We start from the raw sequence: 25,236 nt of genomic DNA, 5'->3' as shown, positions 1-25,236 counted from the left end.
ATGATATCTAGGAAACCCTAGATTGTAACCCTCATTTGGCTAGTGGTGACTTTAAGTTATATGCATTATCTCATCTAAGTAAAATCACACCTCAATCAAACAAATGTTAAAGGAGAGTAAGAAAAGGCTGAGTAAGTGAGGACACCATGCCACCATGAAAGCACTCATTAACTAATAATAAGTTGGCAGTTCAACATCTAAACTAATTTCTTATTATTGAATCATCAATTTTAAAACTTTTTATAAAATATATTAACAATTAAACATCTTAGTAACCCAATATTCTTCTTATTATAATATGATAATGTCTTTTTCATATTAAATTCATTGTCTAGCATAATATAAAGGAAAAGAAACACATCTTCTCATATATCCAATATGAATACAAGTATGCTCTTAACCCAAGACTAAATAAATCCAGAGCTTGTTTAGAAACGTAATCAACAAAATAACTTTGTTTGAAAATATTTCTCAAGATAACTACCGATAATAACTTAGTAATGACTGAGGTAAGACAAACCTCCATCTAATATTTGTGATCTAACTTGGATGTCTCAGTGAATCCTGTCCCCGAGATACTGGTTCTTGATTGTATGCATTTTTGAAGCTACTTCTTTCATGCACATTCGTTCTCTTGGAGACTCTGAAGAGCACAACACACTGATTTTGACCATTGAAATCAAGCATTCATGCATTTTATTTCTTGTATTGATATGATTTCCATTTCCTTGAGTAACTTCAGTGCCTTCTATAAGTAGTCGTGGCTCAACAATCTCCATTACTCGTTTAGGCAAAGCCAACTTAGCGAAATGATGAAGGCTTAGATTGTCCATAAACATGCCATCAGTTGGCCCCTTTCCAGTGATCATCTCCAATAGAAGGATTCCATAGCTGTAAACATCTCCTTGTGCAGATGCTTTACTGCCCATTGCATATTCTGTAATTTATACATATCATATGAGAATGTAAGTGACCATTTAAACATTTTTTCTATTCTAAAGATCTAAATTTCTAACATCAATTGGTGTGCTATGAACTTGTAAGTGCTTACAAAGATATTCAAAATTGTTCAAGAATTACTAAAGTGAAAGAACTCAGCATGTCAATCATCAACTAAACAAAAGACTTATTGTAATGATTTTTGTGTAACAAATATCTTAACTAAAGACATTATAAGAAATAATTCTTTATATCTTACTATGGTGTTATTAATGTGGGGTGCAAGTGAGTACTACTTTGTCTATCTAGACCTTGTTGGGTATATCCTTTACATCTGAGGTCATTCTTTATAGGATCCGAAACCAGATAAAATCAGGTTCAGGTAAGATTTACCAGTGTTCCACATTCAATGTACAAGAGGTGGCCTACTTGATCACAAGAATGATCAGGCCAACCCACATAATGAATAGGCATTAGTCATATGTGGGGGCCTATAAAAACCTAAGCCATTCAACAAGTGGGACCCATTATAAAAATACCATGCCAATGCAATAAAAAGTTCCATTAATTAGCAACACCTATGGGAAATTTTGGAAGCTTAGAAAAACATGACTATTGTTTCATGTTCAAGGTACATGTGGTTGATTAACGTACACAAATCTACATATTCAACTCGGAAGCATAATCTTATCCCAGTGCATATATTTGAAATGGTCCCAACTCATGGATGGCTATGATTTTATCGTGCATACCATGATCGCATGTGTACTTTGCTGGTACATGCATCACCAAAAGAATCCAATCATATGAGAACCCAGAGAAGTGAGCGTGAGCGTGAGATGCTCCAACCACATGTATGCTTTGAATTAGTATATCTGGTATACCTCTTAAAAGTGCCCATATGAGTGGATGAGCCTTACTTTTGTGCAAGATTGTCTTCATGCTGGGATTACCTTGTCCCACACACCCAAGTATATTAGTGTAGAGATAGGTAGGAGGCTAGAATTCCTTTTTGTCCATACAATTACTAGGGGTGTGGTCTCACCTTTTGGGGGTGTGTGTAGAGAGAATGTTTCATGTCCAACTGGTTGGACCACAAGTTACACTCTACCCAACGGATAACCTACAACCTCTTAAGTGAATGCGACATCCAACCAATCCAATAGGTTAGGCCCACCATGAGGATCATTTGCACTATGAAAATCAGCTCCATCTACCCATCAGGTGGATCACATCTATAAAAAATAAAAAATTTATAAAAATTTATTAAAAAAAAAAAAAAACAATGACTATCCATTGGTAAATAGACTTGCTCAATTATTTGATGGTTGATTTTTTCATGAGGCAATCCTTGTGATGGGGCCAATCTATTGCACGGATTGGATGCTTATTTGAAATCCACCCGGATCACAAGGTTTGTCACTGTATTTCACACCAGGGCCCAAAAAAACATCCCCTTACATGATTTAGGTATACCACACAATTTGAAATAATACACAGGGACACACTCACCTTCCAAACTGTTTCAATTCGTATGGCTCACCTGAATCACGGATGGGTCTGATTTTTGAGCCTCGGGCCTTATTTTAGTGTGCAAGCTAATGGTTGGAGTTGATTTCATATTACCATGATAGTGGACCCTGTAAAAATTAAGAGTTGTCCTCTCTCCTATCTTTTAGTTTGATGTGGCCCACTTGAATCATAGGTTAGCCTGATTTTAGGCCCTGAATCTTACTTGGGATGATGCATCTATAATGATCGGAGTGGATTTCATGATGGGCCATATAGAAACAATGGTGGGCATCCCTCTCCCCAATTGCTTCCCTTAGAATGGCTCACCTAAATCAGGACCAGTCTGATTTTTGGACCTGGCCTAACATGAACTAATGCATCCGTTGGTTAGAATAGATTTCATATGCATATCAGTCTCCTGTGAAGGAAATAGCCAGACTAGGTGGGTATGCGTTTGTTTTCATATTTATGTATTCATATACAAGAAAGCAGATAAGGTAATAGACAAAATTATTACCTGGAGCGATGTATCCAACAGATCCCTTGATTCCAACCGAGCTAGTTTGAGCAACCTCAGGTAAGAACCTGGCTAGCCCGAAATCACCCACACGAGCAATCATGTCATCATCAAGAAGAATATTGCTTGGCTTTAAATCTCGATGAATGATTGGCGTTTGGCAATGATTATGCAGATAATCCAGTGCAGAAGCCACATCAATAGCTATGTTTAGCATTTGAGTAAACTTTAAGTTCCTTCCAAGCTACTCATGACCATCTTTGTACAACCACTTGTCTAGACTTTCATTGGGCATGTACTCATAAACTAGAGCTTTAAAATCATTGCCCTTGAAATCAATGCTTACACAGCAAGTTAAGATCTTAACAAGATTCCGATGTCTAATGTTTTTTAAGGCTTCGCATTCAGCCATGAAGCTCCTCAGAGCTCCTTCTTGTTGAAGATTGAAGACTTTCACTGCTACCATAGTTCCATCACGATCTAGAGCCCCTTTATATACAGCGCCAAAACTTCCAGTGCCGACCAAATTGGCAGAAGAGAAGCCATCTGTCGCTTTAAAGAGTTCCGCATAAGACATGGTGACGAAATGATCCTCCGCAGAAGGCACATCAACAGGTTTCCTTCTTGACTTTCTTAGCCAATAAAGAGTGGCAAAGATGCATGATACTAACATAAGGAACAGGACAACAACAACAACTGAGATTTTTACTTTGGATGCAAGAGACTTTCTCCGTTTCTTGGAAGCTTGGCTAGAGCATTGAGGCAAATTTAATTCTGGAATACCCCCACAAAGCTTATTATTTCCGAGCACTGAAACTTGACTGGCATTTCCGAAGACCCCTTGTTTCGGTAATTCACCCTCAAAATTATTGAAGGATAGATTTAGATACTCTAGAGCAAGCTTCTCCAGATATTTTGGAATCTCTCCAGATAGGTTGTTGCCTGAAAGATCCAGGTATCGAAGGCCTCTTAGAGTACTAAATGTTGGAGGAATTGATTCTTGAAAGAAGTTTCCATCCAACGAGAGATACTCTAGGCTGAGACAATTGCCTAGCGAGCTTGGAATTTCTCCTGACAATTTGTTATTTGAAACACGTAATGACGAGAGAGTTTTCAAGTAACCAACTTCGAGTGGCAAACTATCGGTAAAAGAGTTATTTCCAATGTCAAGATAAATCAAAGATTGAAAGATGAAAAGTTGTTTGGGTAAGCTACTGCTAAACTTATTACTGTCGAGGTATATGAATTGCAGGTTTTTACAATTACCAATAGTTGAAGGTATGCTCCCTGATAGATTGTTTTCATATAAACTGAGTACGAACAATTGGGAGATGTTGCCCAAGGAAGACGGAATTTTCCCTGATAATTCATTTGCATAAAAGAAAAGCATTCCTGCCTTGTTAAGTTTCCCAATACCAATGGGAATAGTACCTGTTAAAAAGTTATTCCCCATATCCAGTACTGTTAAGTCCACAAGATTCTGAATCCCAGATGGGATGCTTCCGAATATTTTGTTATCTCCCAAACTAAGCGAAGTCAGTTGGGTCGAAATATTAGACATGGAGTCGGGCAACGCACCGCTGAGATGATTACTGGCTACCTGCACAGCTCGTAAGCTACTGCAATTGGTCAAAGAATCGAGAAAAATCAAGTCATGAGATTTTCCAATTCCAAGTTTATTATCCCACAAAAGTAAATTGGACAGACCCTCGAGGCTTCCAAAATTAGTAGGTATAGATCCGCTAAAGCTATTGCTATCAAGGTCAATATTTACAAGTCCTGAAGCATTGGATAATGAAATTGGTATGGGTCCTGTGAATTGGTTTGTTCCAGCGTAAAGCTCTTGGAGATTAGGAAGAGTGAGGCCTAAGTTAGGAGGAAGGTTTCCGTGCAATCTGTTCAATCCCACGTCCAAAACCCTAATAGAGGAGAGATTGTATAGCTGGGGTGGAATCCTACCTGACAGTTCATTTTCACCAATGTGAAACTGCTCTAAGCTTGCCAACCGACCAAGGTCATCTGGTATGCTGCCATCCAGACTGTTTGTTGTGAGATAAAGGAAAGAGAGAGACGAAAGGTTTCCAAGTGAAAGTGGGATGCTTCCGGTAAGATTGTTCTTACCAAGAATCAATTCAGTGAGTTTCGATAGAGAGCCAATCTCAGTTGGAATTCTCCCTGACAACCGATTCCGGGAAAGATAAAGGAATTCGAGTTTTGAACAGTAGGTCAGATTTGTTGGAATTTCTCCAGTGAGTGTGTTATTATGCAGAGCGAGAAACCGCAAGCGGAACAATTGGCCCATCTGTTCAGGAATCGGTCCGCTGAAGCTGTTGTTTGCGAGATCGATTCTCTTGAGGAAGGTGAGGTTCCCTATGAAGGGAGAAATGGGGCCCACCAAGTTATTGTTTGTGAGGATCAAGGCAGTGACCCTTTGAGGATGGCGGCGACCACCGCATGTGACTCCTTGCCAGCGACAGAAGTGGAGAGTATGGTTCCATGAGCTCAACGAATGGAGAGGATCGTCGGTTATCAGATCTTTAAAGTGGAGCAAAGCAAGGTGATTGGTTTCGTTGGAGAAGTGAGCGGCAGATCCGAAGAAAGATGGAACGTGAGTGGAAGAGACAAGGAGAAATGACCAAAATGCCCATAGGGTCATAGGTGGGAGCTCCATATTAGAGTTTGCGAGAATGAAGGAAAGCCAGAGCGAGGAGACAAATATGGAGTGGATACTGAGCCCTCGATTACTTGAGGAGTCTACTTATAAGAAAATGATCAGATGATTTTGGTGGGTCCCAGTTTACTATATTATTTTCTTTTTTCTTTCTTTCGTTCATACTTTATTTATTTATTTATTTATAAATAATACTGAATCAGGTCGCTGTCCAAAAGTGTCGCAGATTCGGTACTACCCCCACCCGTACCTAGCAAAAGACGGACGGTCGGAGTCCAACGTGATGTCTATATTTTATCCATACCGTCCATCCATTTTCACATATCATTTTCGGCATTAGCCATACAAATATGAAGATTGAAGGCTTGAGTCGACCACACCAAAGGAAGAAGTGGGGATTGAAAGCCTACCAAACCAAAGTTGATATTTATGTTTTCCCTTCATTCATGTCCAGGTGATTTTATGAGCAGGTTGGATGGGAAATAAACATCACGGTGGACACTACTAAGTTATCTACTGTAGAAGTTCAATCCCTACCGCTTCCTACTTCCTGTGGTGCGGTACACTTGAGCCTTTGATGTGCATCGCTATTGGATAAACGTCTTTAAATGATTTATCAAAATAGATGAACGGCGTGGATGAAGTATATATATCACAGTGGGTCTCACAGATTCCCTGACCGGACTGTCCATCTCCAATGGTGGGGTAGGACCCAATCGACGGTGATGCAGGGGTTTTATCCACTCACATTCATTTTGACAAAGTATTTTAGGGGATGCCCTAAAAAATAGGCGGATTCAAGGCTCAAATATACCACACAAAGGAAATTGTACCATTACCACTTACCTTTAAAAAATTTCAAAAGGCCCACCATAATTTTTATTTGCTATCCAATCAGTCGACAGGGTGAAAAAAAAAAAAACACACTAGTTAAAGGGAAAACACAACTATCATCTTGATCTAAAAATTATCTTGATCTGCTACATTTTTGGGCTCGTGCCCTAAAATGAGCGGGCAAAACAGATGGTTGACATCCAACGTCCATATATAACACATACATCAAATTAGGCTGTCCTGGTGACCAAGCTCCGTGTTACCCCCATTCTCCTCCACTATCAGTTTAAGTCAATCTGATGAGTGTGCGAGGCAAGTGACATGGTCCATCTGATGAGATATACAAAACTTGATGTCAAATATAATCAAGATTGAGATGCTTATCATCCATGATGGATTATAAAACATTGGATAAGGACCACAAAACAGCATGGTCTAATGATTTGAACCACACATCGTTTAGGCACTTACCATGGATAGCCCATGATGTAGGAATTATGCTAGTCGTTCTTACCATCCAGTCAGATGATCCGCAGCTCTTCATCTAGAAACTGACCGATATACATAAGGGGCCCTAAAGAAAACATCAGCATCCTAGTAGCTTGAAAATGACTATAAATAAAGGGGCGCATGCGTATTTTGTTAATAGGCTTTTCAGCCTTTACCTTCAGTTGGACCAGTCCTCCCCCGGCCATTCTGAGGTCCATAAGCTTGCTATCTTTGGCCACCTCCCTGCACTCTTTCCTACTAGTGGACTGCTAGATCACTTTGAGATTAGCCATCTGAGTTCTCTTCCCCAAACTTTTATTTGGAACCAACTTGGATTGCACACAAGGAAAAAGCTAAACTCTTTATATCTAATCCAGGTGCAGATCATCAAGCAGACTTCATGAATCATTTACATTTCTAGGCCTTCCAGGTCAATTACTGGTAATCTCTACTGGATTCAAAAGAAGGTCAAAAACAGTAAATAGTCCACACTTAATAGGAAAAAGTTCATTCATTGGCTGACTATGATGACCAATCAGCATTAACTTTGATCCTTGACCCATCCACATTTTAGTATCCACCAGATGAACAGTTGGGATCATCTAAACAGGAACATACAAGGATGTCCAACAGATAGGTTGGCAAGGCAAGCCAACTGTTCCCCATTTTTATCTTTGATGCAACACACCTGTCTTAATGATCAACTAATTTTTGGATCTAGGCCTGTGTGGAGCAATGCATCTAATGAAGATCTATGTCACTTAAACATCACAGTGAGCCCCATATACCTTGAATGTATCGTAACTCAAATCCATTCTAACCATTAAATGTGTAATCTCTTGTTAGGCTCAGGGCTAAAAAATAGGCTGACATTTGATTAAGATGAACTACACCGAAGTAACAGTTGGGAGAAAAGCTATGCCCAGTCTCCTCCACCACATTGGAAAGTAAGTTTGGCCATGGTAAAACCATGCCCTATTGTTGTCTAAATGTCTTAGATTTGTATCTGAAATAGGGGTCTCGATCGATCAACCAGACTAATCGATCAATCGAGTGAGCCTTTGATTACACAGACAGGTCTTTAAACAGCTTTAAACAAGCTCGGTTGATTGACCTAGGAGGTTCGAGCGATTGACTATTTTCTAATAATACTTGTAAACTCTTTGAACCGTTTTGAACATGTTCTAGCAACCAAACAAGTGGCTGCCCATCAATCGATGGTTGCTCAATTGATGTCAATTGACGACATATGTAGTTTTGCGTAATTATGCAGATTGTTTACTATTCCTAGTGTTATGCTATAAATATTGGTGTAATGTGAGATTAGGATATGACTAAGATAGCTTAAATATTCTAAGAGTGTTTTAATGGAAGGCTAGGGTTTTCTAAAGGGTTTTGCATCTGTAAGTTCATCTAATCTCTTCTAATTAATTCGTTCTTCATAGTGGATTTGCTTGTCACTTTGTGCTGTGATTTTTTTTTCCACAAGGGCTTTTCACATAAAATCTTATGTTCATGTGCATGCTTTATTGTGTTTATCTTTCACTTGTTTGATTCGAATTTAAGGTTTGCTTCCTCGGTCCTCCAATAAGTGGTATCAGAGTTATATGTTGGAATTTGAAGTTGAATCTAAAACATGTAGATGAAGGGATTGAACATTGAGTATGAAACTGAAAAGTTCACCAATCAAAATAACATTGAACTATGTAAGGTGAAGAAGATGGCCTTCTAGTTCAGCAAGGATTGCAACAGGCAGTACTCCTTGATGTAGCGAAGCATCACAAAACTATAACTGAAGAAGAGTGGGAAGAAGTGGATGATCGAGTGAAAACCTCGATTTAATTATGCATGTCTGATGAGGTCATTTATAATGTCCTTGATCAAAAGACCACTGTAGGATTTTAGAAAAAGTTAGAAAGTTTGTACATGACAAAATCTCTTTTAAATCATCTGTATCTAAAGAAAAAAAAAATCTATCACCTAAAGATGGTGGAAGGGTCTGATATTAATGAATACATAAGTGCATTTAACTAGTTACTTTGCAAATTGACGAGTGTGGAAGTGACGAGTAGTGAGGAAGACCAAGCCCTAATTATGTTGACTTCTCTTTCAGAATCTTATGAGAGTCTCGTAGATACTATGTGCCATAGCAGGGAGATTATAAACGTCAAAAAGGTCGTCTCAGTTCTTCATTCAAAGTAATTGAGAAAGAATGACAGTAGTGATGGTTCCTCTATAAATGTGTTGATTGTTAGGAGAAGAAATTCGATGCGGGAGAATGGAAACTCACGATCTTGGTCCAAGTCTAAGGGCAAGTGGAAGATAGAGTGCTGGAACTATGGAAGACCTAGACATATGAAGAAGACTTGTCAGAATCCTAAAGCACAGAAACGGAAAAAATAAGATGAAATGCTGAAGGAAGCCAACACAACAGAATCCATGGAGGTTTTGACGTTCTAACCATATCCATATTCGAGTATTTCAACAATGAGTAAATTTTGGATTTGAGAGCTTCATACCACATAACCTTTCAGCATAGTTGGTTTACTAGTTACAATGAGTTTGATGGTGGCCAAGTGTTTATGGGAAATGAATTTGCATGTAAGGTTGTTAGTATCAGATCGGTATACATCAAAATGTTTGATGGAATGGAGCACATCCTGACAGATGTGAGACACATTCCTGAACTAAGATAGAATTTGATATCCTTACGAGGTTTCAATGCATTTGAGTGCAAGTTCATTGTGTTTGATCGTGTCCTCAAAGTTTAAAAGGGGCACTCATATGATGAAGGCACAGTAGAGCGGTAACCTTTACAAGTCAATCGAGAATATCGTATCGGGTGGAGCTACAACGTTTATAACCAAATCCACATCGGCACGGTTGTGGCATGCGCACTTCTCTATGTTCGTTGCTAGATTTATGATTTTAATATATGCGAGCATTGTGTATATGGTAAACAATCACGACTATGTTTTAAATCTAAAAGGCATGTTAATAAGGGTGTATTAGACTCTGTGCAGTTGGATTTATGGGGGTTATTGTTTATTGTTTCTAGAGAGGGGTCATCATTTTTGTCTCATTCATAGATAACTATTATAGAAAAGTTTGGGTTTACTTTATGAAAAATAAATTCACTTTTTATGTCGCCTTTAAGATGTAGAAGAAGATAGAAGAAAAATAGTTATGGTAAAAACTAAAAGTGTTGAGAATATACAATTGTGGAAAATTCAATTCGAATGAATTTAATCAGTTTTGTAAAGATGAGGGGATTATATGAAATAACAAAGTCAAGCACACACCAGAGCAGAACGGTGTAGTAGAATGAATGAATCAGACTCTCTTAAAGAGAGCCCGAAGTATGTTGAGCAATGCTAGGTTAGGCAAATATCTATGGATTAAGGTCATTAACACGGCTTATTACTTAGTAAACCAGTCCCCCTCTGCACTAATAGACTGTAAAATTTTAGAAGAAGTGTGGAGTGGTCGTGATGTAAACTACTAAGAGTTGTGAGTATTTGGTTGTAACACTTACTCTCATATACCCTTAGTTGCGAGAGAAAAGATAGACCAAAGGACTGAAAAGTGCACCTTTGTAAGTTATGATAGTGGTGTGAATGGATACATGTTGTATGATTGGGTCAAACTGAAGATCATAATTAGCCGTGATGTCAGGTTTGTTGAGAATTCCTTGTTCCGTAAGGATGAACATAAGGAAATAGGAAAAATTACCTTTTATTGATGTCAAAGTCAAAAAATGTGAGACACGGATAGAAGTTGAATCACAAGAAGAGGTAGAAGAGTAGGTGGAGTAACCAACTGTGAGGAGAAATTCACCGAGAGATCACAGATTACCGGCGAGATACAGAGATGACTCAAATATTACATTCACTCTCATTACGGATGAAGGAAATCCAGCATTGGATGACCCAAATGCTGAGAAGTGAATGGCGGCGATGCAAGATAATATCGACTCTCTGTATAAAAATGAAATGTGGAAGCTGGTGCAGTTTTTCATTAGATGTAAAGAGATCAGTTGTAAGTGAATCTATCACAAGAAACATGATAAATACAAGGTGAGATTGGTAGTGAAGGGTAGGCTCGGAAAGAATGCATAGATTTTAATGAGATTTTTGCACCTATTGTCAAGCAGGTGTCTATCATATTTGTGTTAGCGATGATTGCCCAATATAATATGAAGTTGGAACAAATGGATGTAAAGACTATTTTCTTACATGGGGAATCGGTAGAGTAGATCTACATGCAACAACCAAATGAGTTCAAGATATAAGGGTTCAGAGAATAAGGATTGCAAGCTGAGGAGATCACCGTAAGGTTTGAAATAGTTGCCTAAGTAATGGTATAAGAAATTTGATACTTTCATTACAAGTCAGGGTTTACCAAATGTGAATATGATCATTATATCTACTTCAAGATACTTAATGATGAAGGATTCATTGTACTTGTATTATATATTGATCAGATATTTATTGTCAGCTAGAGCATGTCTGAAATCAATATATTAAAGACTTAGTTATCATGGACATTCGAAATGAAAATTTTAAGAGCTACAAAGAGGATTTTTGACATTCATATACATAGAGATAGGGAGGGGAGCATGTTAAAGTTATCTTAAGTAAAATACTTTAAGAATGTATTGGAAGTTTGGGATGGACAAGGCTAAACCAGTTACTACACCCCATGTTGCTCACTTTCGACTTTCTTTAGAGCAATGTCCCATTACAGATGAAGAAAAGTAATTTATGTCTCGTGTTCCCTAATCGAGTGCACTTAATAGTTTGATGCATGCCATGGTTTCTATGGGACTGAACATTTCACTTGCAGTTAGTGTTGTTAGAAGATACATGTCAAACCCCAACAAGTAGCATTGAGAGGTAGTGGAATGGTTGCTTTGTTATCTATGAGGTACAACGGACTACGTGTTGACATTTGAAAAATCAGAGGAAAAAGTTGGTAGGATATGTGCACATAGATTACCTAGGAAACGTGGACAATAGATGGTTGACTTTTGATTACTCGTTTTTGTTAGCGGGTGGAGCAATCAGTTAGATGTCGAAGCTTTAGTGTGTGGTTTCTCTTTCCACAAACGAAGTTGAGTATATAGTAGTGACAGAGGCTTTAAAGGAAGATATTTGATTGTGTGGAATGATGAATGAGTTGGGGCTTCAGTAGGAGGTCATGTCGGTTAATTGTGACAGCGAAAGCAAGATCAACTAGGGAAAGAATTCAGTTTAATACTCTAAAACTAAACATATTGATGTTCGTCATAATTTTATCTGACAAATGCTTGAGGAATGAAGTGTTATCTTAAGAAGATCCACACGGGCATGAATCCAATGAATATACTTACGAAGGTGGCTCCAATAGAGAAGTTCAAATTATGTTCAACTTCGCTCGGCCTAGGAAAGGTTTGATGAATACAGAGTGTGCGTGAAAAGCAAGGATAATGGTGAAGATATGATGGAGGTGATTAGAGATGGAGCTTTAAGTTGTGTTTCATTATGATCGAAGCCATGGTGGAGATTGTTGTCTGGATGAATTCAATATGTACATGAAATAGGAGTCTTGATCGATCAACCAAACTGATCAATCAATCAAGTGAGCCCCAGATTATACAGATTGATCTTTGTATAGTTTTGGACAGGTTCATTTGATCGACCAAGGAGGTTTGAGCGACTGACTATTTTGAGATAATATTTGTAAATTCCGTGAACCCTTTTGAGCACGTTCAAGCGATTGAACATGTGGCTGTCGATCGATCGAGGGTTGCTTGATCGACGATGCATTCATTTTTACAAAATTGTATTGTTTCCTATTCCGGGTGTTATGCTATAAATATGGGTGTAATGCGAGATTAGGGTATGATTAAGAGAGCTTAAACATTTCTATGAGGGTTTTAAAGGGAGGTTGGATTTTTATGAAGGATTTCGCATCTATAAGTTCATCCAATTTGTTGTAATTTGTTCTTCACAGTGGATTTGCTTGTTGCTTTATGCTGTGATTTTTTCTTATAAAGATTTTTCACATAAAATCATCTGTTTATGTGCATGTTTTGTTGCGTTTATCTTTCGATTGTTTGATTCGAATTCGAGGTTTGCTTCAATGCTCCCCCAACACCTATCTCCAGCCAATGGATTTAAACTTCTTAAGACTAATCGGCTTGACTCTAAGAATCCTCAAATGGCATGGTATAGCCCATGGAACCTGAGCATGATAAAGTGATCTCTTCACATTACATGTAAAATGAAGATGTATCAATTGATTATTATCCAAATAGTCTCCCTCGCGTTCGACGGTGAAATGGTCCAAATCAAACATGTATAGTTAATGGTTAGAATATGTTAGATTGAATTAGGGTTGTACATCGAGCCGAGTCGAGTCGAGGTGGGCCAAGCTTGGCTTGACTCATCCATGCTCTACTCAAGTTCGAGCTCGAGCTCGCCCTCAAGCTCAACATTGAAGCTTGGCTTGTTTGTTAAAGCTTTCGAGTCTAGTTCGAGTCAAGCTAGTGGTTCGAGTTGAGTCGAGTTTACCTCGGTAGGGTAAGAGAAAGAAAAAGAGGGAATGGGGACGGGTAGGTTCGGGTAGGATTTTTTAGTAAAAACTTTTAACTTCTTTTTTTTAACTTAAATATGTATATTATATATATTTACTTTTAATATAATATATATATATATATATAATATTATTAAAATATATTACTCGAGCTGAGTCGAGCTCGAGCTTAAGCTTCGAGTCGAGTCGAGTCAAGTTGAAATACACCATGGTCGAACTTGGCTTGAACTCAACTCGAGCTTTAGAAAACAAACTTGACTCACCTTGAGTCAGCCTTTCAAGCCAAGTCAATCCGAGCTGAGTCAAGAGAGCTTTTCGAGCTAGCTTGACTCATGTACAGCCCTAGATTGAATATCTACACCACCAAATCTACCCCAAACATCTCAAAATACCCTAACAGTAGTAGGAAGAACTATATACACCCGTTGCTTTGGACCCTACGACTCTAAGAAGTTTAATATGTTAGTTGATTATGGCAAGGGAAGCAAATTTCCTGATAACCTTGCCACAGAGACTCTATGAGACCCATTCTAATGTATGTGTTTTATATCAATGCCATCAACCAATTTTGCCACTTTATTTTATGACACCAACCATTGAAACCTTCCAATGACCCATCGTGATGGTTATGCTTATTTTCCATCCAACCTGTTCATACCGTCACACAGACCTAGACGAAGGGAAACACAAATATCAGCTTGATCTAAAACTTTTGTGGCCACTAAGAAGTTTTTAATGGTGGGGTTTTCAATCTCCATCATTTCTTGTAGTGTGGTCCACTTGAGTTTCGAATCTGCTTCAATTTTGGACTCATACCCTAAAATGAGCTGGCGAAATAGATGGATGGCATTGATGCAAAATACATATATCACAGTGGACCCCACAACGCTGCCACTAGGCAATAGACTTCTAATAACTAGGATCATGCACACCAATACAAAGCATAAGCTAGGAACGAGCCCCAAACATCACAGGCAGTCTCGGGTCCATTAACCACCTGCCATGCATTATAAGAAATATTGCAGAACCAAAACTAGCGTGCAGGTCACACTCATCACCTCATGGAGTTTTCAATTAAACTAGTGGTCAAAATAGCTTACAATGGACGGCAATGAGCAACCCTACTCAAAATATTAATTTTTGCTAGCACAGGCTTGGCCCATTGCCATCTTTAATCATTCCACAAATTTAACATCAATATCAACATCTTACTAATAATCAAGAGGTCCACACTTTCTTAGATTCCATTTAATTGTCCATAGTTTATCCACTACTGAGCGTTTCTACGGCCCATCTACCACTCAGATCCACCTCATTTTTGTCCAATGATATAAAAAGAGATGGAAATTGTTTGATGTTATTGATCAACGATGTTAATTATGTAAGTGGGCCCATTTCAATCTTCTAAAGGCGCTGCCAATTTCATTGTAATAAAAGAATTGAGCAAGGGTAGCAGGGTAAAAGACTAATTAATCTTCCAAAGAATATATGATGCGGAAAGATTTCTTTTTCGATTTCTTTTCTTCTTCTTCTTCTTTTTGACTCCTTTATAAAAAGACCAAAGTAAGCTGTGTAATAGATCGGTCCTCCTTTTTGAAATAGCCCTCCTATTAGAAGTTTGAATCATACATATAGTGGCACTAACTTGGAGTATCGCCCAGGATTCGAAAGTGGTCCCATGATGAGAACCAATTGACTGATCGCTAGCTAGACTTGCTTTACGGGTCGCTCACGGTCTTCATCCAATGTGAAAAGACATGCGAATCTACTGAGAAAACTGATGCCCTGTCTCACCATACAGAAGTCATGGCTTATCTTCTCCAACCACTGCTGAAAAAGTGTAGGGACAAAAGCAATGCCCCGTCTCAGCCAACTTGAAAAGTAATTTTGGCCAAGGAGAAACCATGCCCCATCGCTTATGTGAATCCTAGGATGGTATGGTGTAGCCTATGGAACCTGAACATGATAAAGCCATCTCTTCTGTGAAATGAAGATGTATCAATTGATTACTATCCAAATACTTTTATCTACTTTGGATGGTAAAATGTTCCAAATCAAACTTCAATAGGATGTCCCAGCTGGTTATTAATTAGCATGGAAACTTGGAGAAAATTGATGGATGAGATTGTCTAACACGTACGTGTAGTATTGATGGTTAGAACATGTTAGATTGAATATCTACACCACCGGATCTGCTACAAACATCTCAAAATACCCTCAAGGAGGTAGGAAGAAATTCAGATCCACCCGTTGCTTTGGACCCCAAGGCTCTTTGAAGTGAAATCGGATTGCGTACTGAGTAACTCGGTATGCTTTTATCCTACCAAGTAAACTCAGTTGGGCCCACTGTGAATATATATAATTTATTTACACCGTCCATCATTTCTCTAGCCCATTTTAGTGGTTCAGCCAAAAATTGAAGCATATCCAAGGCTCAAGTGGACCACACCACAGGAAACAGTGGGAATAATGACCTCCATTGTTAAAAACTTTCTAGAGCCCAAAGTGATTTTTATTTGTCATCCAACCTGTTCACAAGATCACGCAGACATGGATGAAGGGAAGAAAGAAATAACATCTTGATCTACCACTTCTGTGGCCCACAAAAATTTTTCGACGGTAGAATTTCAATTCATACTGTTTCCCGCGGTGCAGTCCACTTGAGATTTTGATATAGTTTATTTTTAGTCTCAAGCCATATTTAAATGGATTAATGGAGTGGATAAAATATATAAATCACATTGGACCCCACAGAGCTTACTCAGTACGCAATCTGAAGTTCAACACGCACACTGTGGGAATTATGACACCAACCCACAGTGATGTATGTGTTTTATATCAATTCCATCAATCAATTTTGCCCGTTCATTTCAAGGCATGAGCCAAAAAAGAAGCAATCCAAAAGCTTGAATGAACCACACCACAATAAACAGTGGGAATTATGACACCAACCATTGATACTTTTTTTTTTTTTATCCATCCACTTTTTTATACACGGGCACACACACCCCCACACACTCACACTGTAGTGTGATTTCACCACCTATGGATACTCAAACCCTTGACCGGGGGCTGAAACTCCTGAGAGCTGACCACCAGAGCAAGAGTAAGGTGCCTATGACCAATCGTGATGCTCTTGCTCATTTTTCATCCAACCTGTTCATACCATCACATACACCTGCAAGAAGGGAACAAAAAGACAAATATCAGCTTGATCTAAAACTTTTGTGGCTGCCAAGAAGTTTTCAATGGTAGGGTGTTCAATATCCATCATTTCCTGTAACGTGGTCCACTTGAGCTTTGGATCTGCTTCAATTTTGGGCTCATTCCCTCATCACAAAATACATAACCCTCATCTAATTAGGCATATTCTACTAGAGATCTGCGGAGGAGCCATCCCCGCATAATTAGCACAAGGTTGGTGTAGATAATACTAGGCATTGTATGATTAAAATTTATTGAAAATAAAGTATTAATTAACTAGCACTCACCATACGCATGGCACAGATGAATGGATCTACAATCTTCTTTGACTGAAGGCCCATTGGAGAAGAATTTTCTCATTGGATATTGACTGCAGATAGCTAGACTTGTTTTTTGAGTCGCTCACGGTCTTCATCCAATGTGAAAAGACATACGAAGCTACTGAGAAAACTGATGCACTGCCTCAACATACACATGTTCTTCATCTAACGTACAAGGAAGTCAAGTCTAGCTACAGAAGTCATGGCTTATCTTCTCCAACCACTGAAAAAGTGTAGGGACAAAAGCTATTACGTGTCTCCGCTGCCTTGAAAAATAAGTTTGGCCCATTGCCAGCTTGGCCCATTGCCAGCTTTAATCATTCCACAATTTCAACTTCAATATTAACATCTTACTTATAATCAAGTGGTCCACACCATCTTAGATTCCATTTAATTGTCCATAGTTTATCCACTAGAGAGAGTTTCTACTGCCTACCTACCACTCGGATCCACCTCGTTTTTTGTCCAATGATATAAAACGAGATGGAAACTTTGTTTGATAGTATTGATCAACGAAGTTAATTATGTAGGTGGGCACCATTTCAATCTTCTAAAGGCTCGGCGAATTTCATTGTAATAAAAGAATGAGCAAGAATAGCAGGTTCAAAGAAAAAATGAGATTCCAAAGAATGTACAATGCGATTAGATTTCTTTTTCTTTTTCTTTTGCTTCTTCTTTTTCTTTTTCTTTTTCTTTTTTGACTCCTTTGTAAAAAGACCACAGTAAGCTGTGTAATAGATCCGTCCTCCTTTTCCAAATAGCCCTCCTATTAGCCGGTTGAATCATACATTAGTGGCACTAGCTTGGAGGATCGCCCAAGCATTGGATATTGACTGATCGCTAGACTTGCTTTTCGGGCCGCTCACGGTCTTCATCCAACGTGAAAAGACATGCGAATCTACTCAGAAAACTGATGCACTGTGATGTAGAGCGGGTCGCAGACAATTACATGGCCAAGATGGATCAGAAAAGGCTCGGTCGACGACAGAAGTGATCCAGACCATCGAACCTTAAATTGGGCGTATCTTGCAATCCGGAATGAGTTATCTGACGTAAAATATATGATTTTGGGGTAGAACGAGCTACTGAAGCCAACCAACCCCGCTATGCCGGGTTGCGCAGCCCGGAATTGCGAAAAACCCCTGGATCGATGGTCGTTTCCCCGTTTTAATTTCGTTTTTACTATAAATAGTAAGTTTTAGTTTGATTATAACTCTTCATCCGTCGGGCTTTAGGAGTTGCGCCCAACGTGAAAAGAGCTTAGAATAATTAGGAGAACGGTTTGGTGAAGCCAAATAGGACACTTACTATTTTTGGCCGAAAACCTTGCGCACTAGTAGACATCACGACCGTCTATAAATAGTAAGTTTACTATTTATAGTAAGTCGCGGATTCTAAGAGTTTGAGTTGTAGTTTGCTTCCCTTTTCTTTCCCATTGCTTGGTAGCCCTATTTAAAGGGTTGTGAACTCGTTTTTATTCATCAATTAATCAATTTCGAATTTATTAGAATTTATTTCTATTTTCTGCTTTCTTTTCCTCGTGGATTCGAGAAGTCTCTGTGAGGAGTCCAGAGAAGCTCCGTGGATTCGGGGTAGTTATCCTCATCACGTTCATCCCTGCGTCACACTGTCACACCATACACATGTTCTTCATATAAGGTACAAGGAAGCCAAGTCTATCTACAAAAGTCATGGCTTATCTTCTCCAACCACTGAAAAAGTGTAGGGACGGAAGCTATGGTATAGTGTAGCCCATGGAACTTGAGCATGATAAAGTAATCTCTTCACATTACATGTAAAATAAAGATGTATCAATTGAATTGTTATCCAAATGGTTTTCACTGCTATCTACGGTGAAATTGTCCAAACCAAACTTTGATAAAATGGTGAAATGGTCCAAATCAAACATGTATAGTGTTGATGGTTAGAATATGTTAGATTAATATCTACACCACCAGATCTACCCCGAACATCTCAAAATACCCTCGGATAGGTAGGAAGAACTTCTGGATCCACCCATTGCTTTGGACCCCACGGCTCCTAGAAGTTCAATACGTGATAAATGCGGATTCCCTAGTAACCCTGCCACCGACAAGACTCTGGGAGACCCGCTGTGATGTACGCTGTTTTATATCAATGCCATCAATCAAATTTGCTTGCCAGCTCAGGCATGACTTTAAAAAAAAATAAAAAATAAAAAATAAAAATAAAATAAAAAAGACCCGGATTAGTTGCTGAACTGGAGAGTAGCGAGTATAGCTACTGAAGTTACGTCAACATATTTTTTGGGCCCTACCATGATGTATGTGTTGTATTTATTGTCAGATTTTTATAGAATTTTGTACAAATTCGATTGGGTTGAAATTTCAGGGGGAGGTTTCTGAGGACCTAAGTGAGGTACTAAAATATTTCAAAATTTCCAATAAGTATACCTACTGAGACCAGTGGAAATTTTCTAATGTGTCAGTTTTCATCGAAACGGCAACAAAATTTAAGAAAATTGGAAAATATCCAATTCCAGTTTGGAAAACTTGTTTTTCTTGCGTGGAAATTCATTTAAGAATGAATTTTAGTTCAGAAAAAGTCTAATTGAAATTTTAGAGATTTATTCCTATGGTACCTATATTCACAATTTCTAAATTCCATGTCTAGTAGGCCTAATGAGGAACTTGAATATGGGTTTCTAATTACTCAACTTCATAATTTCTTTGGAAAATAATCTAAGCATAGGTATCTAATTCATTATTCAATCCTAGTCACGTAAAGCTTATGATGGTTCATGCCCACCGACCTAGTTAATCTCATTCTCATACTTTGATACCAACTGTAACACTCCGAATTTTCCCGGCCAGAGTTTATACTCGTGCTCAAGAAAACTGGGTGTTAATAATGTATTAATTGGATGCTTTAAAAATCACACCTTTTTTTTTTCATTTGGATCACATCAGATACATTCATGAAGGTAACATTTACGAGAAGAAAATCGACTGTATTGATTATTTCATCAGAGTAAAAGAGTTCAATAAATAATCAAATGCCCCTTCAATAGGAGCTTATTACATTTATCGAGTTCACAGCAAAAGTATACAACTAATTTATAAAACTATCTTCTTATGCTTTCAGTATAATTTTCCATAAGGGGATGGTCCTCTAGGTCTTCAATCTGTACGTCACCTGCATCATTTGTACGATTGGAGAGGGTCAACGCCCTACTCATAGTGATGGTTATCCTTTAAGATTAACAATAATTGAAGAGATTTATAAAAGTAATGTAAGGGTTCTGATACGTCACGTACTCCACTACTACGAGAGATATTAGTATGTACAAACAATCTTCATAAATATATGCCTAGCAAAGTGTGTGTAGCTCATCATACGTAGTGATCACTGTCATAATGTGAAAAATAGTTCATAACATCCGACTTGACCCGCGTTCTCACACTATGGATATTCGCCGACGTGTCCCACATTAACGTGGATTTATACAAGCATATCAAGGCGACACAACGACATGATTGAGGGATTTACGTAACACGATGTGTTCGTGGAGCGACTATTTACGACATACAATTCCAAAAAAGTGATGTAACATGCATGGCGATTTACTTATATCGATTATACACCACGCCAACCAACCTACGAAATTATGTGCCGACCAGGAGGGCCGTTACCTGTAACGTATTACGTCCACAATAAAATATTTGGATCACTAGTTGTGATACCTCTAACACATCACTTGTATTGATCGAGAACGTGATTAGAATCATGGGATCCTGGAATATCAAGACACATGCCCAAGCTTTAAAAATAAATAGCACAAGACTAGAGAAGAGTGACAATGGTCAACTCAACAATAAGAACAATGACAATGGTGAACTTAATAAAGGGGAAAGTAGCAATGGCTAACTCAACAAAAGGAGAGTGGTAAGAGCCAACTCAATAAAAAGAAGAGTGGGAAGGGCCAACTCAATAAATTTGATAAAGGCAAGGACAAGGCTTGTACCCATCGCCCACATAAATTCAAAGGGTCACTTACAATTAACATCATAACATAATCTAAAAGGAACTAATTGTTGATGATAAATTAAACATTTGCAAAGAACATCATAGTGTCATGAAAGCTTGTAAATGGCAGGATAATAATATCTTAAATCAGGTAAACTTAAAAGATAAAACCCTCACCTTAGAATTTAAATCGTTTCCTGACTGAGGCTAGTTATTTACTCTGTCGATTCCAACCTTATCCAAGATCACGTAATTGTCAAGGTTAAAATCTGATCTAGAGTTGTATCTATAATATGGGTTTAGGATCGCTATATTACAGTTTTGAATATATAAACCTCGTTATAAGGAAGCTTTGGTCATCTAGTTACCCTTAGAACTGCTAGACTCAGTCCGATCCCAAACCCGAGTTGACGACTCTATGAGTCGTGGTTGTAGTGCTAGAAATCGAGCATAAGTAGGCCCTGTTTTCTCTATCTCTTCCTAACTCTTTTCCTTCTCTTTTCTTCTCTCTCATTTCGTTCTTTCTTTCCTTTTTTCTTTCTTTCTTTATCTTCTTTTCTTTTTCTTTTTCTTTTTTTTTATTTGTTGAGTATGTTCTTTAACGTCAGGGAGTGAACGAATTTATAGGATTTACAAGGTTCTAGGATGTTCTTGCATAGATCATACACTAAACGGGTTGTGCATCGATCCTACAAGCACATGGTGTAATGATTTCGTTGGACTTTTGTCCTCCACAGTTCTATTTACACAGAGACTACGTCGCTGGTCTACACAGAGACTTTGAGTCACGGCCTGGTCTTAGCAATCAATCTCATCCAATTGCTGGGGAAGTCTTTCTTAATGAAGAGCTATCCAATGGACATCTTTGATTTGTTTTCTTGAAGGCCTGTTCCTAATTTTATGCGACCGACGTTTGATCGAGCAGACGGCCACTGTTTTAATGACAGGTTCATTTCCAGCCTCTTGGTTTGAATCTACCCTTTTGGACGGTCTGCAAAGGTCTTTCGAGGATCCCTGGCCCATAGGCTTTGTGGCTTGATTGCATTAATATCTTGCGAACATGATTTTTAGAAATCTTGGGTCAAAGTTTCCGGAGTTGTGGTTTGCGCAAGGGGAAAACAGCTGAACAGCAAAACCTATTCTTCATTGTGTCCTTTTTAGACAGCTTGGGTAGAATCGGAACTTCTCTTCTCAGGGTTTGGACGGTCTAGATCGTCGAGACTGCAAGTGTGGAAGGGATGGAAGGGACTATGTTTAGGTTGTTTGTTTTGTGTGACATATGTTTGGACGAGTTAGCATACACAACACAACTCCTCTGCATTAAAAGTCATTGGGTTCTCTAGTCGTGGGAGAGCGTCGAGTTCGATGGATGGTTTGGATCATTCAAATGGATCGAACTAGTGGGCCACTGACATCGCAAATGGACGATATCCTCGCAGAGAAGTTCGGAGCAGACCGATCATGGCTGGATTCGTGCGCGTGTGGGAGTTTTTCTGTGTGCGAAACAACTTAGGGTACGGTCATCCTTGCCCTAGCTTCAAGATGGATGGTTTGGATTGACCATCTAATCAACGGTGGTGGGCCACAAAACGTCCTAACAGATGTCGTCTGTTCAAACAGGCAAGTAGCTAGAAAACAGGGAGAAATTTTTGACGTGGTGCATAGTGGGTGTGCATGCACTATGTGCATCCTCATTGTCAAAGTGGGGTCCACAGTGGCATGTGATCACATCCACGCCATCTATTGGACCCTACTTGTCTCATTGGGATGTCTGACTAGAGATGGGGCGAATCCCAGGCTTGGGTGGGCCATATTAAGTGAAGGTTTGTTTTAACTGTGGATCTTGCTAGTCTAAGGGTTGAATTTTGACATGTACGGTTAGCTTATGATATATAGGCATGGTGTAAATTTTCACATTAACCAAATCATGGGAACCATGTGATCTAGAATTCAGAGGTCTAGGTTAATGGCATTTTCGTAATTATTGTTGATCTGAGAGTTTTGTGAAATCTAATGATTCTACATAGTTGTAGGCACGTTTCTAAGTCATTCTTATAAAAGAATTTATGTCTAAATCATGATGGATGAAGGGTTATTTTTTAATTTCATTTAAAGCATGGTTCATGTGTTAAATCACATGATGGAGGGTCTTGCCTTAAAATCGACGGTCAGATGGGTTGATCTATTGAATGGAGATTAACCCCAATGGTTGGATTCATGTCAAGAATTAGATGTATGGTTATGATAATTAGATTAGTTTCGTACACACGTAAGTTTTACATTAAATTTCATAGTAACAGTCGAAAACTTTCAATACTCAGGTATTGAAAAGTTTGGGGTGTTACAATCCACCCCACTTAAACATAATTTCGCCCCCGAAATTTAGCACATCTATTATGTAAGCCACTTTTCATGCCTCTAAGGATTCCCTACTTCCTGTGTTCGAGGTAATATGAATAGATGGTTGTATTGGGTTTGCACCCGATACACAAATCCTTCGCCTACGCAGTACAAAGGATTTACTAATATCAATTCATAATCCTATTAAATCTTGATCCTTTGCTTGATCAGGGCATTAGGATCATTTGAGACACTCTAGTACTACTTAGAATTTTAGCCAAACCGCTTAAATTTCGTAATATGGTTCCATTAGTCCATAGTCTCGATTGTTCTAAACTCATGGGGAATATCATGAAATCTTATATTCTCGTAAGAGAAAATTTTACGTGGCCCATTAAGTTTTCACTGCATACTCTGATTATCTGATATACTACCCGAAATTACTTCTATCATCCTCCCTGATTCATTATGCTTAAGTTTTCAATGTATTACTCGTAAGGTAGACACACACACACACGTGTGTGTGTGTACATATAATTAACTACGTGAGTCAGGACGCTACACTCAAATCTCTGTCATCCTTGGTCGTCCATTCATAGCTACATCAAATGCCATAATTAATTGTAAAAATGGAGTTATGAATTTATCTTTCGAAAATATAATGTTGGAGCCCAATATCTTTTTCAAAATGAGTAAAAAGTCAGAAGATGCTGACAATATCCACGACATTAACATGATCAACTCTTTCGTAGAAAATAGAGTTACCCTGAATCCATACTTTGTTCCTCTAGAAACAAAGTGTGAGGAAAGTGATCTCAACTCACTTGTGAACTGTACTGAATTAGACAATGATGAGGAGTGGGATGACGATCACAAGTTTATAGCCCAAAATCCCCTGGAATTGATTTCAACTATGGTCCAGGTAAATGATCATGAGGTACAAGAAGTTGTCGACCATAATAATCTACTCTGCCTATCTGACACGTTTGATTTAAATGTGGATGATGACTTCCTTCCAATTGAGCCGCATGATTCTTTTAAGGCATGCTTGGCCACCCCCCTGATTTAAATGATGATTTGAGTAGGGAGATGGACGACTCACTTGATATAAATCCAGTATTTGAAACTAACCAACGAAGGCCACCATTTAAATAGTCATCCCTCGATAATATAAATCCTCTAGTGATTAGTATCAAGGAACTGAGTTCTCAAATTACATCTATGCCTATTGATCCTCAATCTGTCTATGCAGGGCATGGTGAGATGTATTCGGTGATGATTTACTCTCACCGGGATGAAGAGCAGGAGAGTATCCTTCCTTCTATATTCAAAAGCGATGAAAGAGTCCTTGGGCATATCATCACAGGCCTCAATGTGGAAAACGAGTCCCTCTCAACTGAATCTCTCAACTCTCTAGAAGAATGCTTGGCACACTTTGCAGATTCAAACGATTCCATGATATAAGACATAGTGAATGCCTTGTGAGACAATACCTCAATAGTTGATACTGACTGAAGGAATCATTATTTTGAAGACCCTCCTTCCATATATCCTAAATGTTTACCATCAAAGGAGGAGCTGACAATTGAACCAAAGTCTAAAACTTCGAAATGTATTGATACTACACCACTTACTGATAATTTCACTAAATTTCACCTACTCGTAGTCTCTGATTCACAATATTGTATTAACTTTGAAAATTTGTCTGTCACAGGTGAATCATATATACTTTGGATACCTCGGGTGATTCAACGATGATTTTTTGCTAAGGTCCATGAATTTCTCTAGAAATTTATGCTCCAAGGCATCCAAGCCTATTGCAAAAAGGG

The 25,236-nt window shown here is 38.5% G+C and overlaps 2 protein-coding genes across 2 annotated transcripts; both read right to left on the bottom strand.

Annotated features, from left to right (window-relative positions):
- Nucleotides 1–554: 554 nt before the first annotated feature.
- Nucleotides 555–3,240, bottom strand: LOC131254940 (putative receptor-like protein kinase At3g47110). The gene is made up of 2 exons (XM_058255640.1): nt 2,969–3,240; nt 555–937 (listed from the first exon to the last, which is right to left on the bottom strand). The coding sequence occupies exons 1-2, from the start codon at nt 3,183–3,185 to the stop codon at nt 555–557; spliced, it is 600 nt and encodes a 199-aa protein (XP_058111623.1). The 5' UTR covers nt 3,186–3,240.
- LOC131254939 (putative receptor-like protein kinase At3g47110) lies at nt 3,213–5,639 on the bottom strand. The gene has a single exon (XM_058255639.1). The coding sequence runs from the start codon at nt 5,637–5,639 to the stop codon at nt 3,213–3,215; it is 2,427 nt and encodes an 808-aa protein (XP_058111622.1).
- Nucleotides 5,640–25,236: the final 19,597 nt, after the last annotated feature.

The sequence above is a fragment of the Magnolia sinica genome, chromosome 9 (assembly GCF_029962835.1).
Source record: "Magnolia sinica isolate HGM2019 chromosome 9, MsV1, whole genome shotgun sequence".
NCBI lineage: Eukaryota > Viridiplantae > Streptophyta > Magnoliopsida > Magnoliales > Magnoliaceae > Magnolia > Magnolia sinica.
This window is presented reverse-complemented; position numbering and strand designations above follow the sequence as displayed.

What these genes read in the sequence shown, in the direction of transcription:
- LOC131254939 (XM_058255639.1), bottom strand. Translation starts at nt 5,639, where the DNA reads ATGGAGCTCCCACCTATGACCCTATGGGCATTTTGGTCATTTCTCCTT.
- LOC131254940 (XM_058255640.1), bottom strand. Translation starts at nt 3,185, where the DNA reads ATGCTAAACATAGCTATTGATGTGGCTTCTGCACTGGATTATCTGCAT. An exon ending in TGTTGGATACATCGCTCCAG is followed by an intron (nt 938 to 2,968) that starts GTAATAATTTTG and finishes TATAAATTACAG; the next exon opens with AATATGCAATGGGCAGTAAA.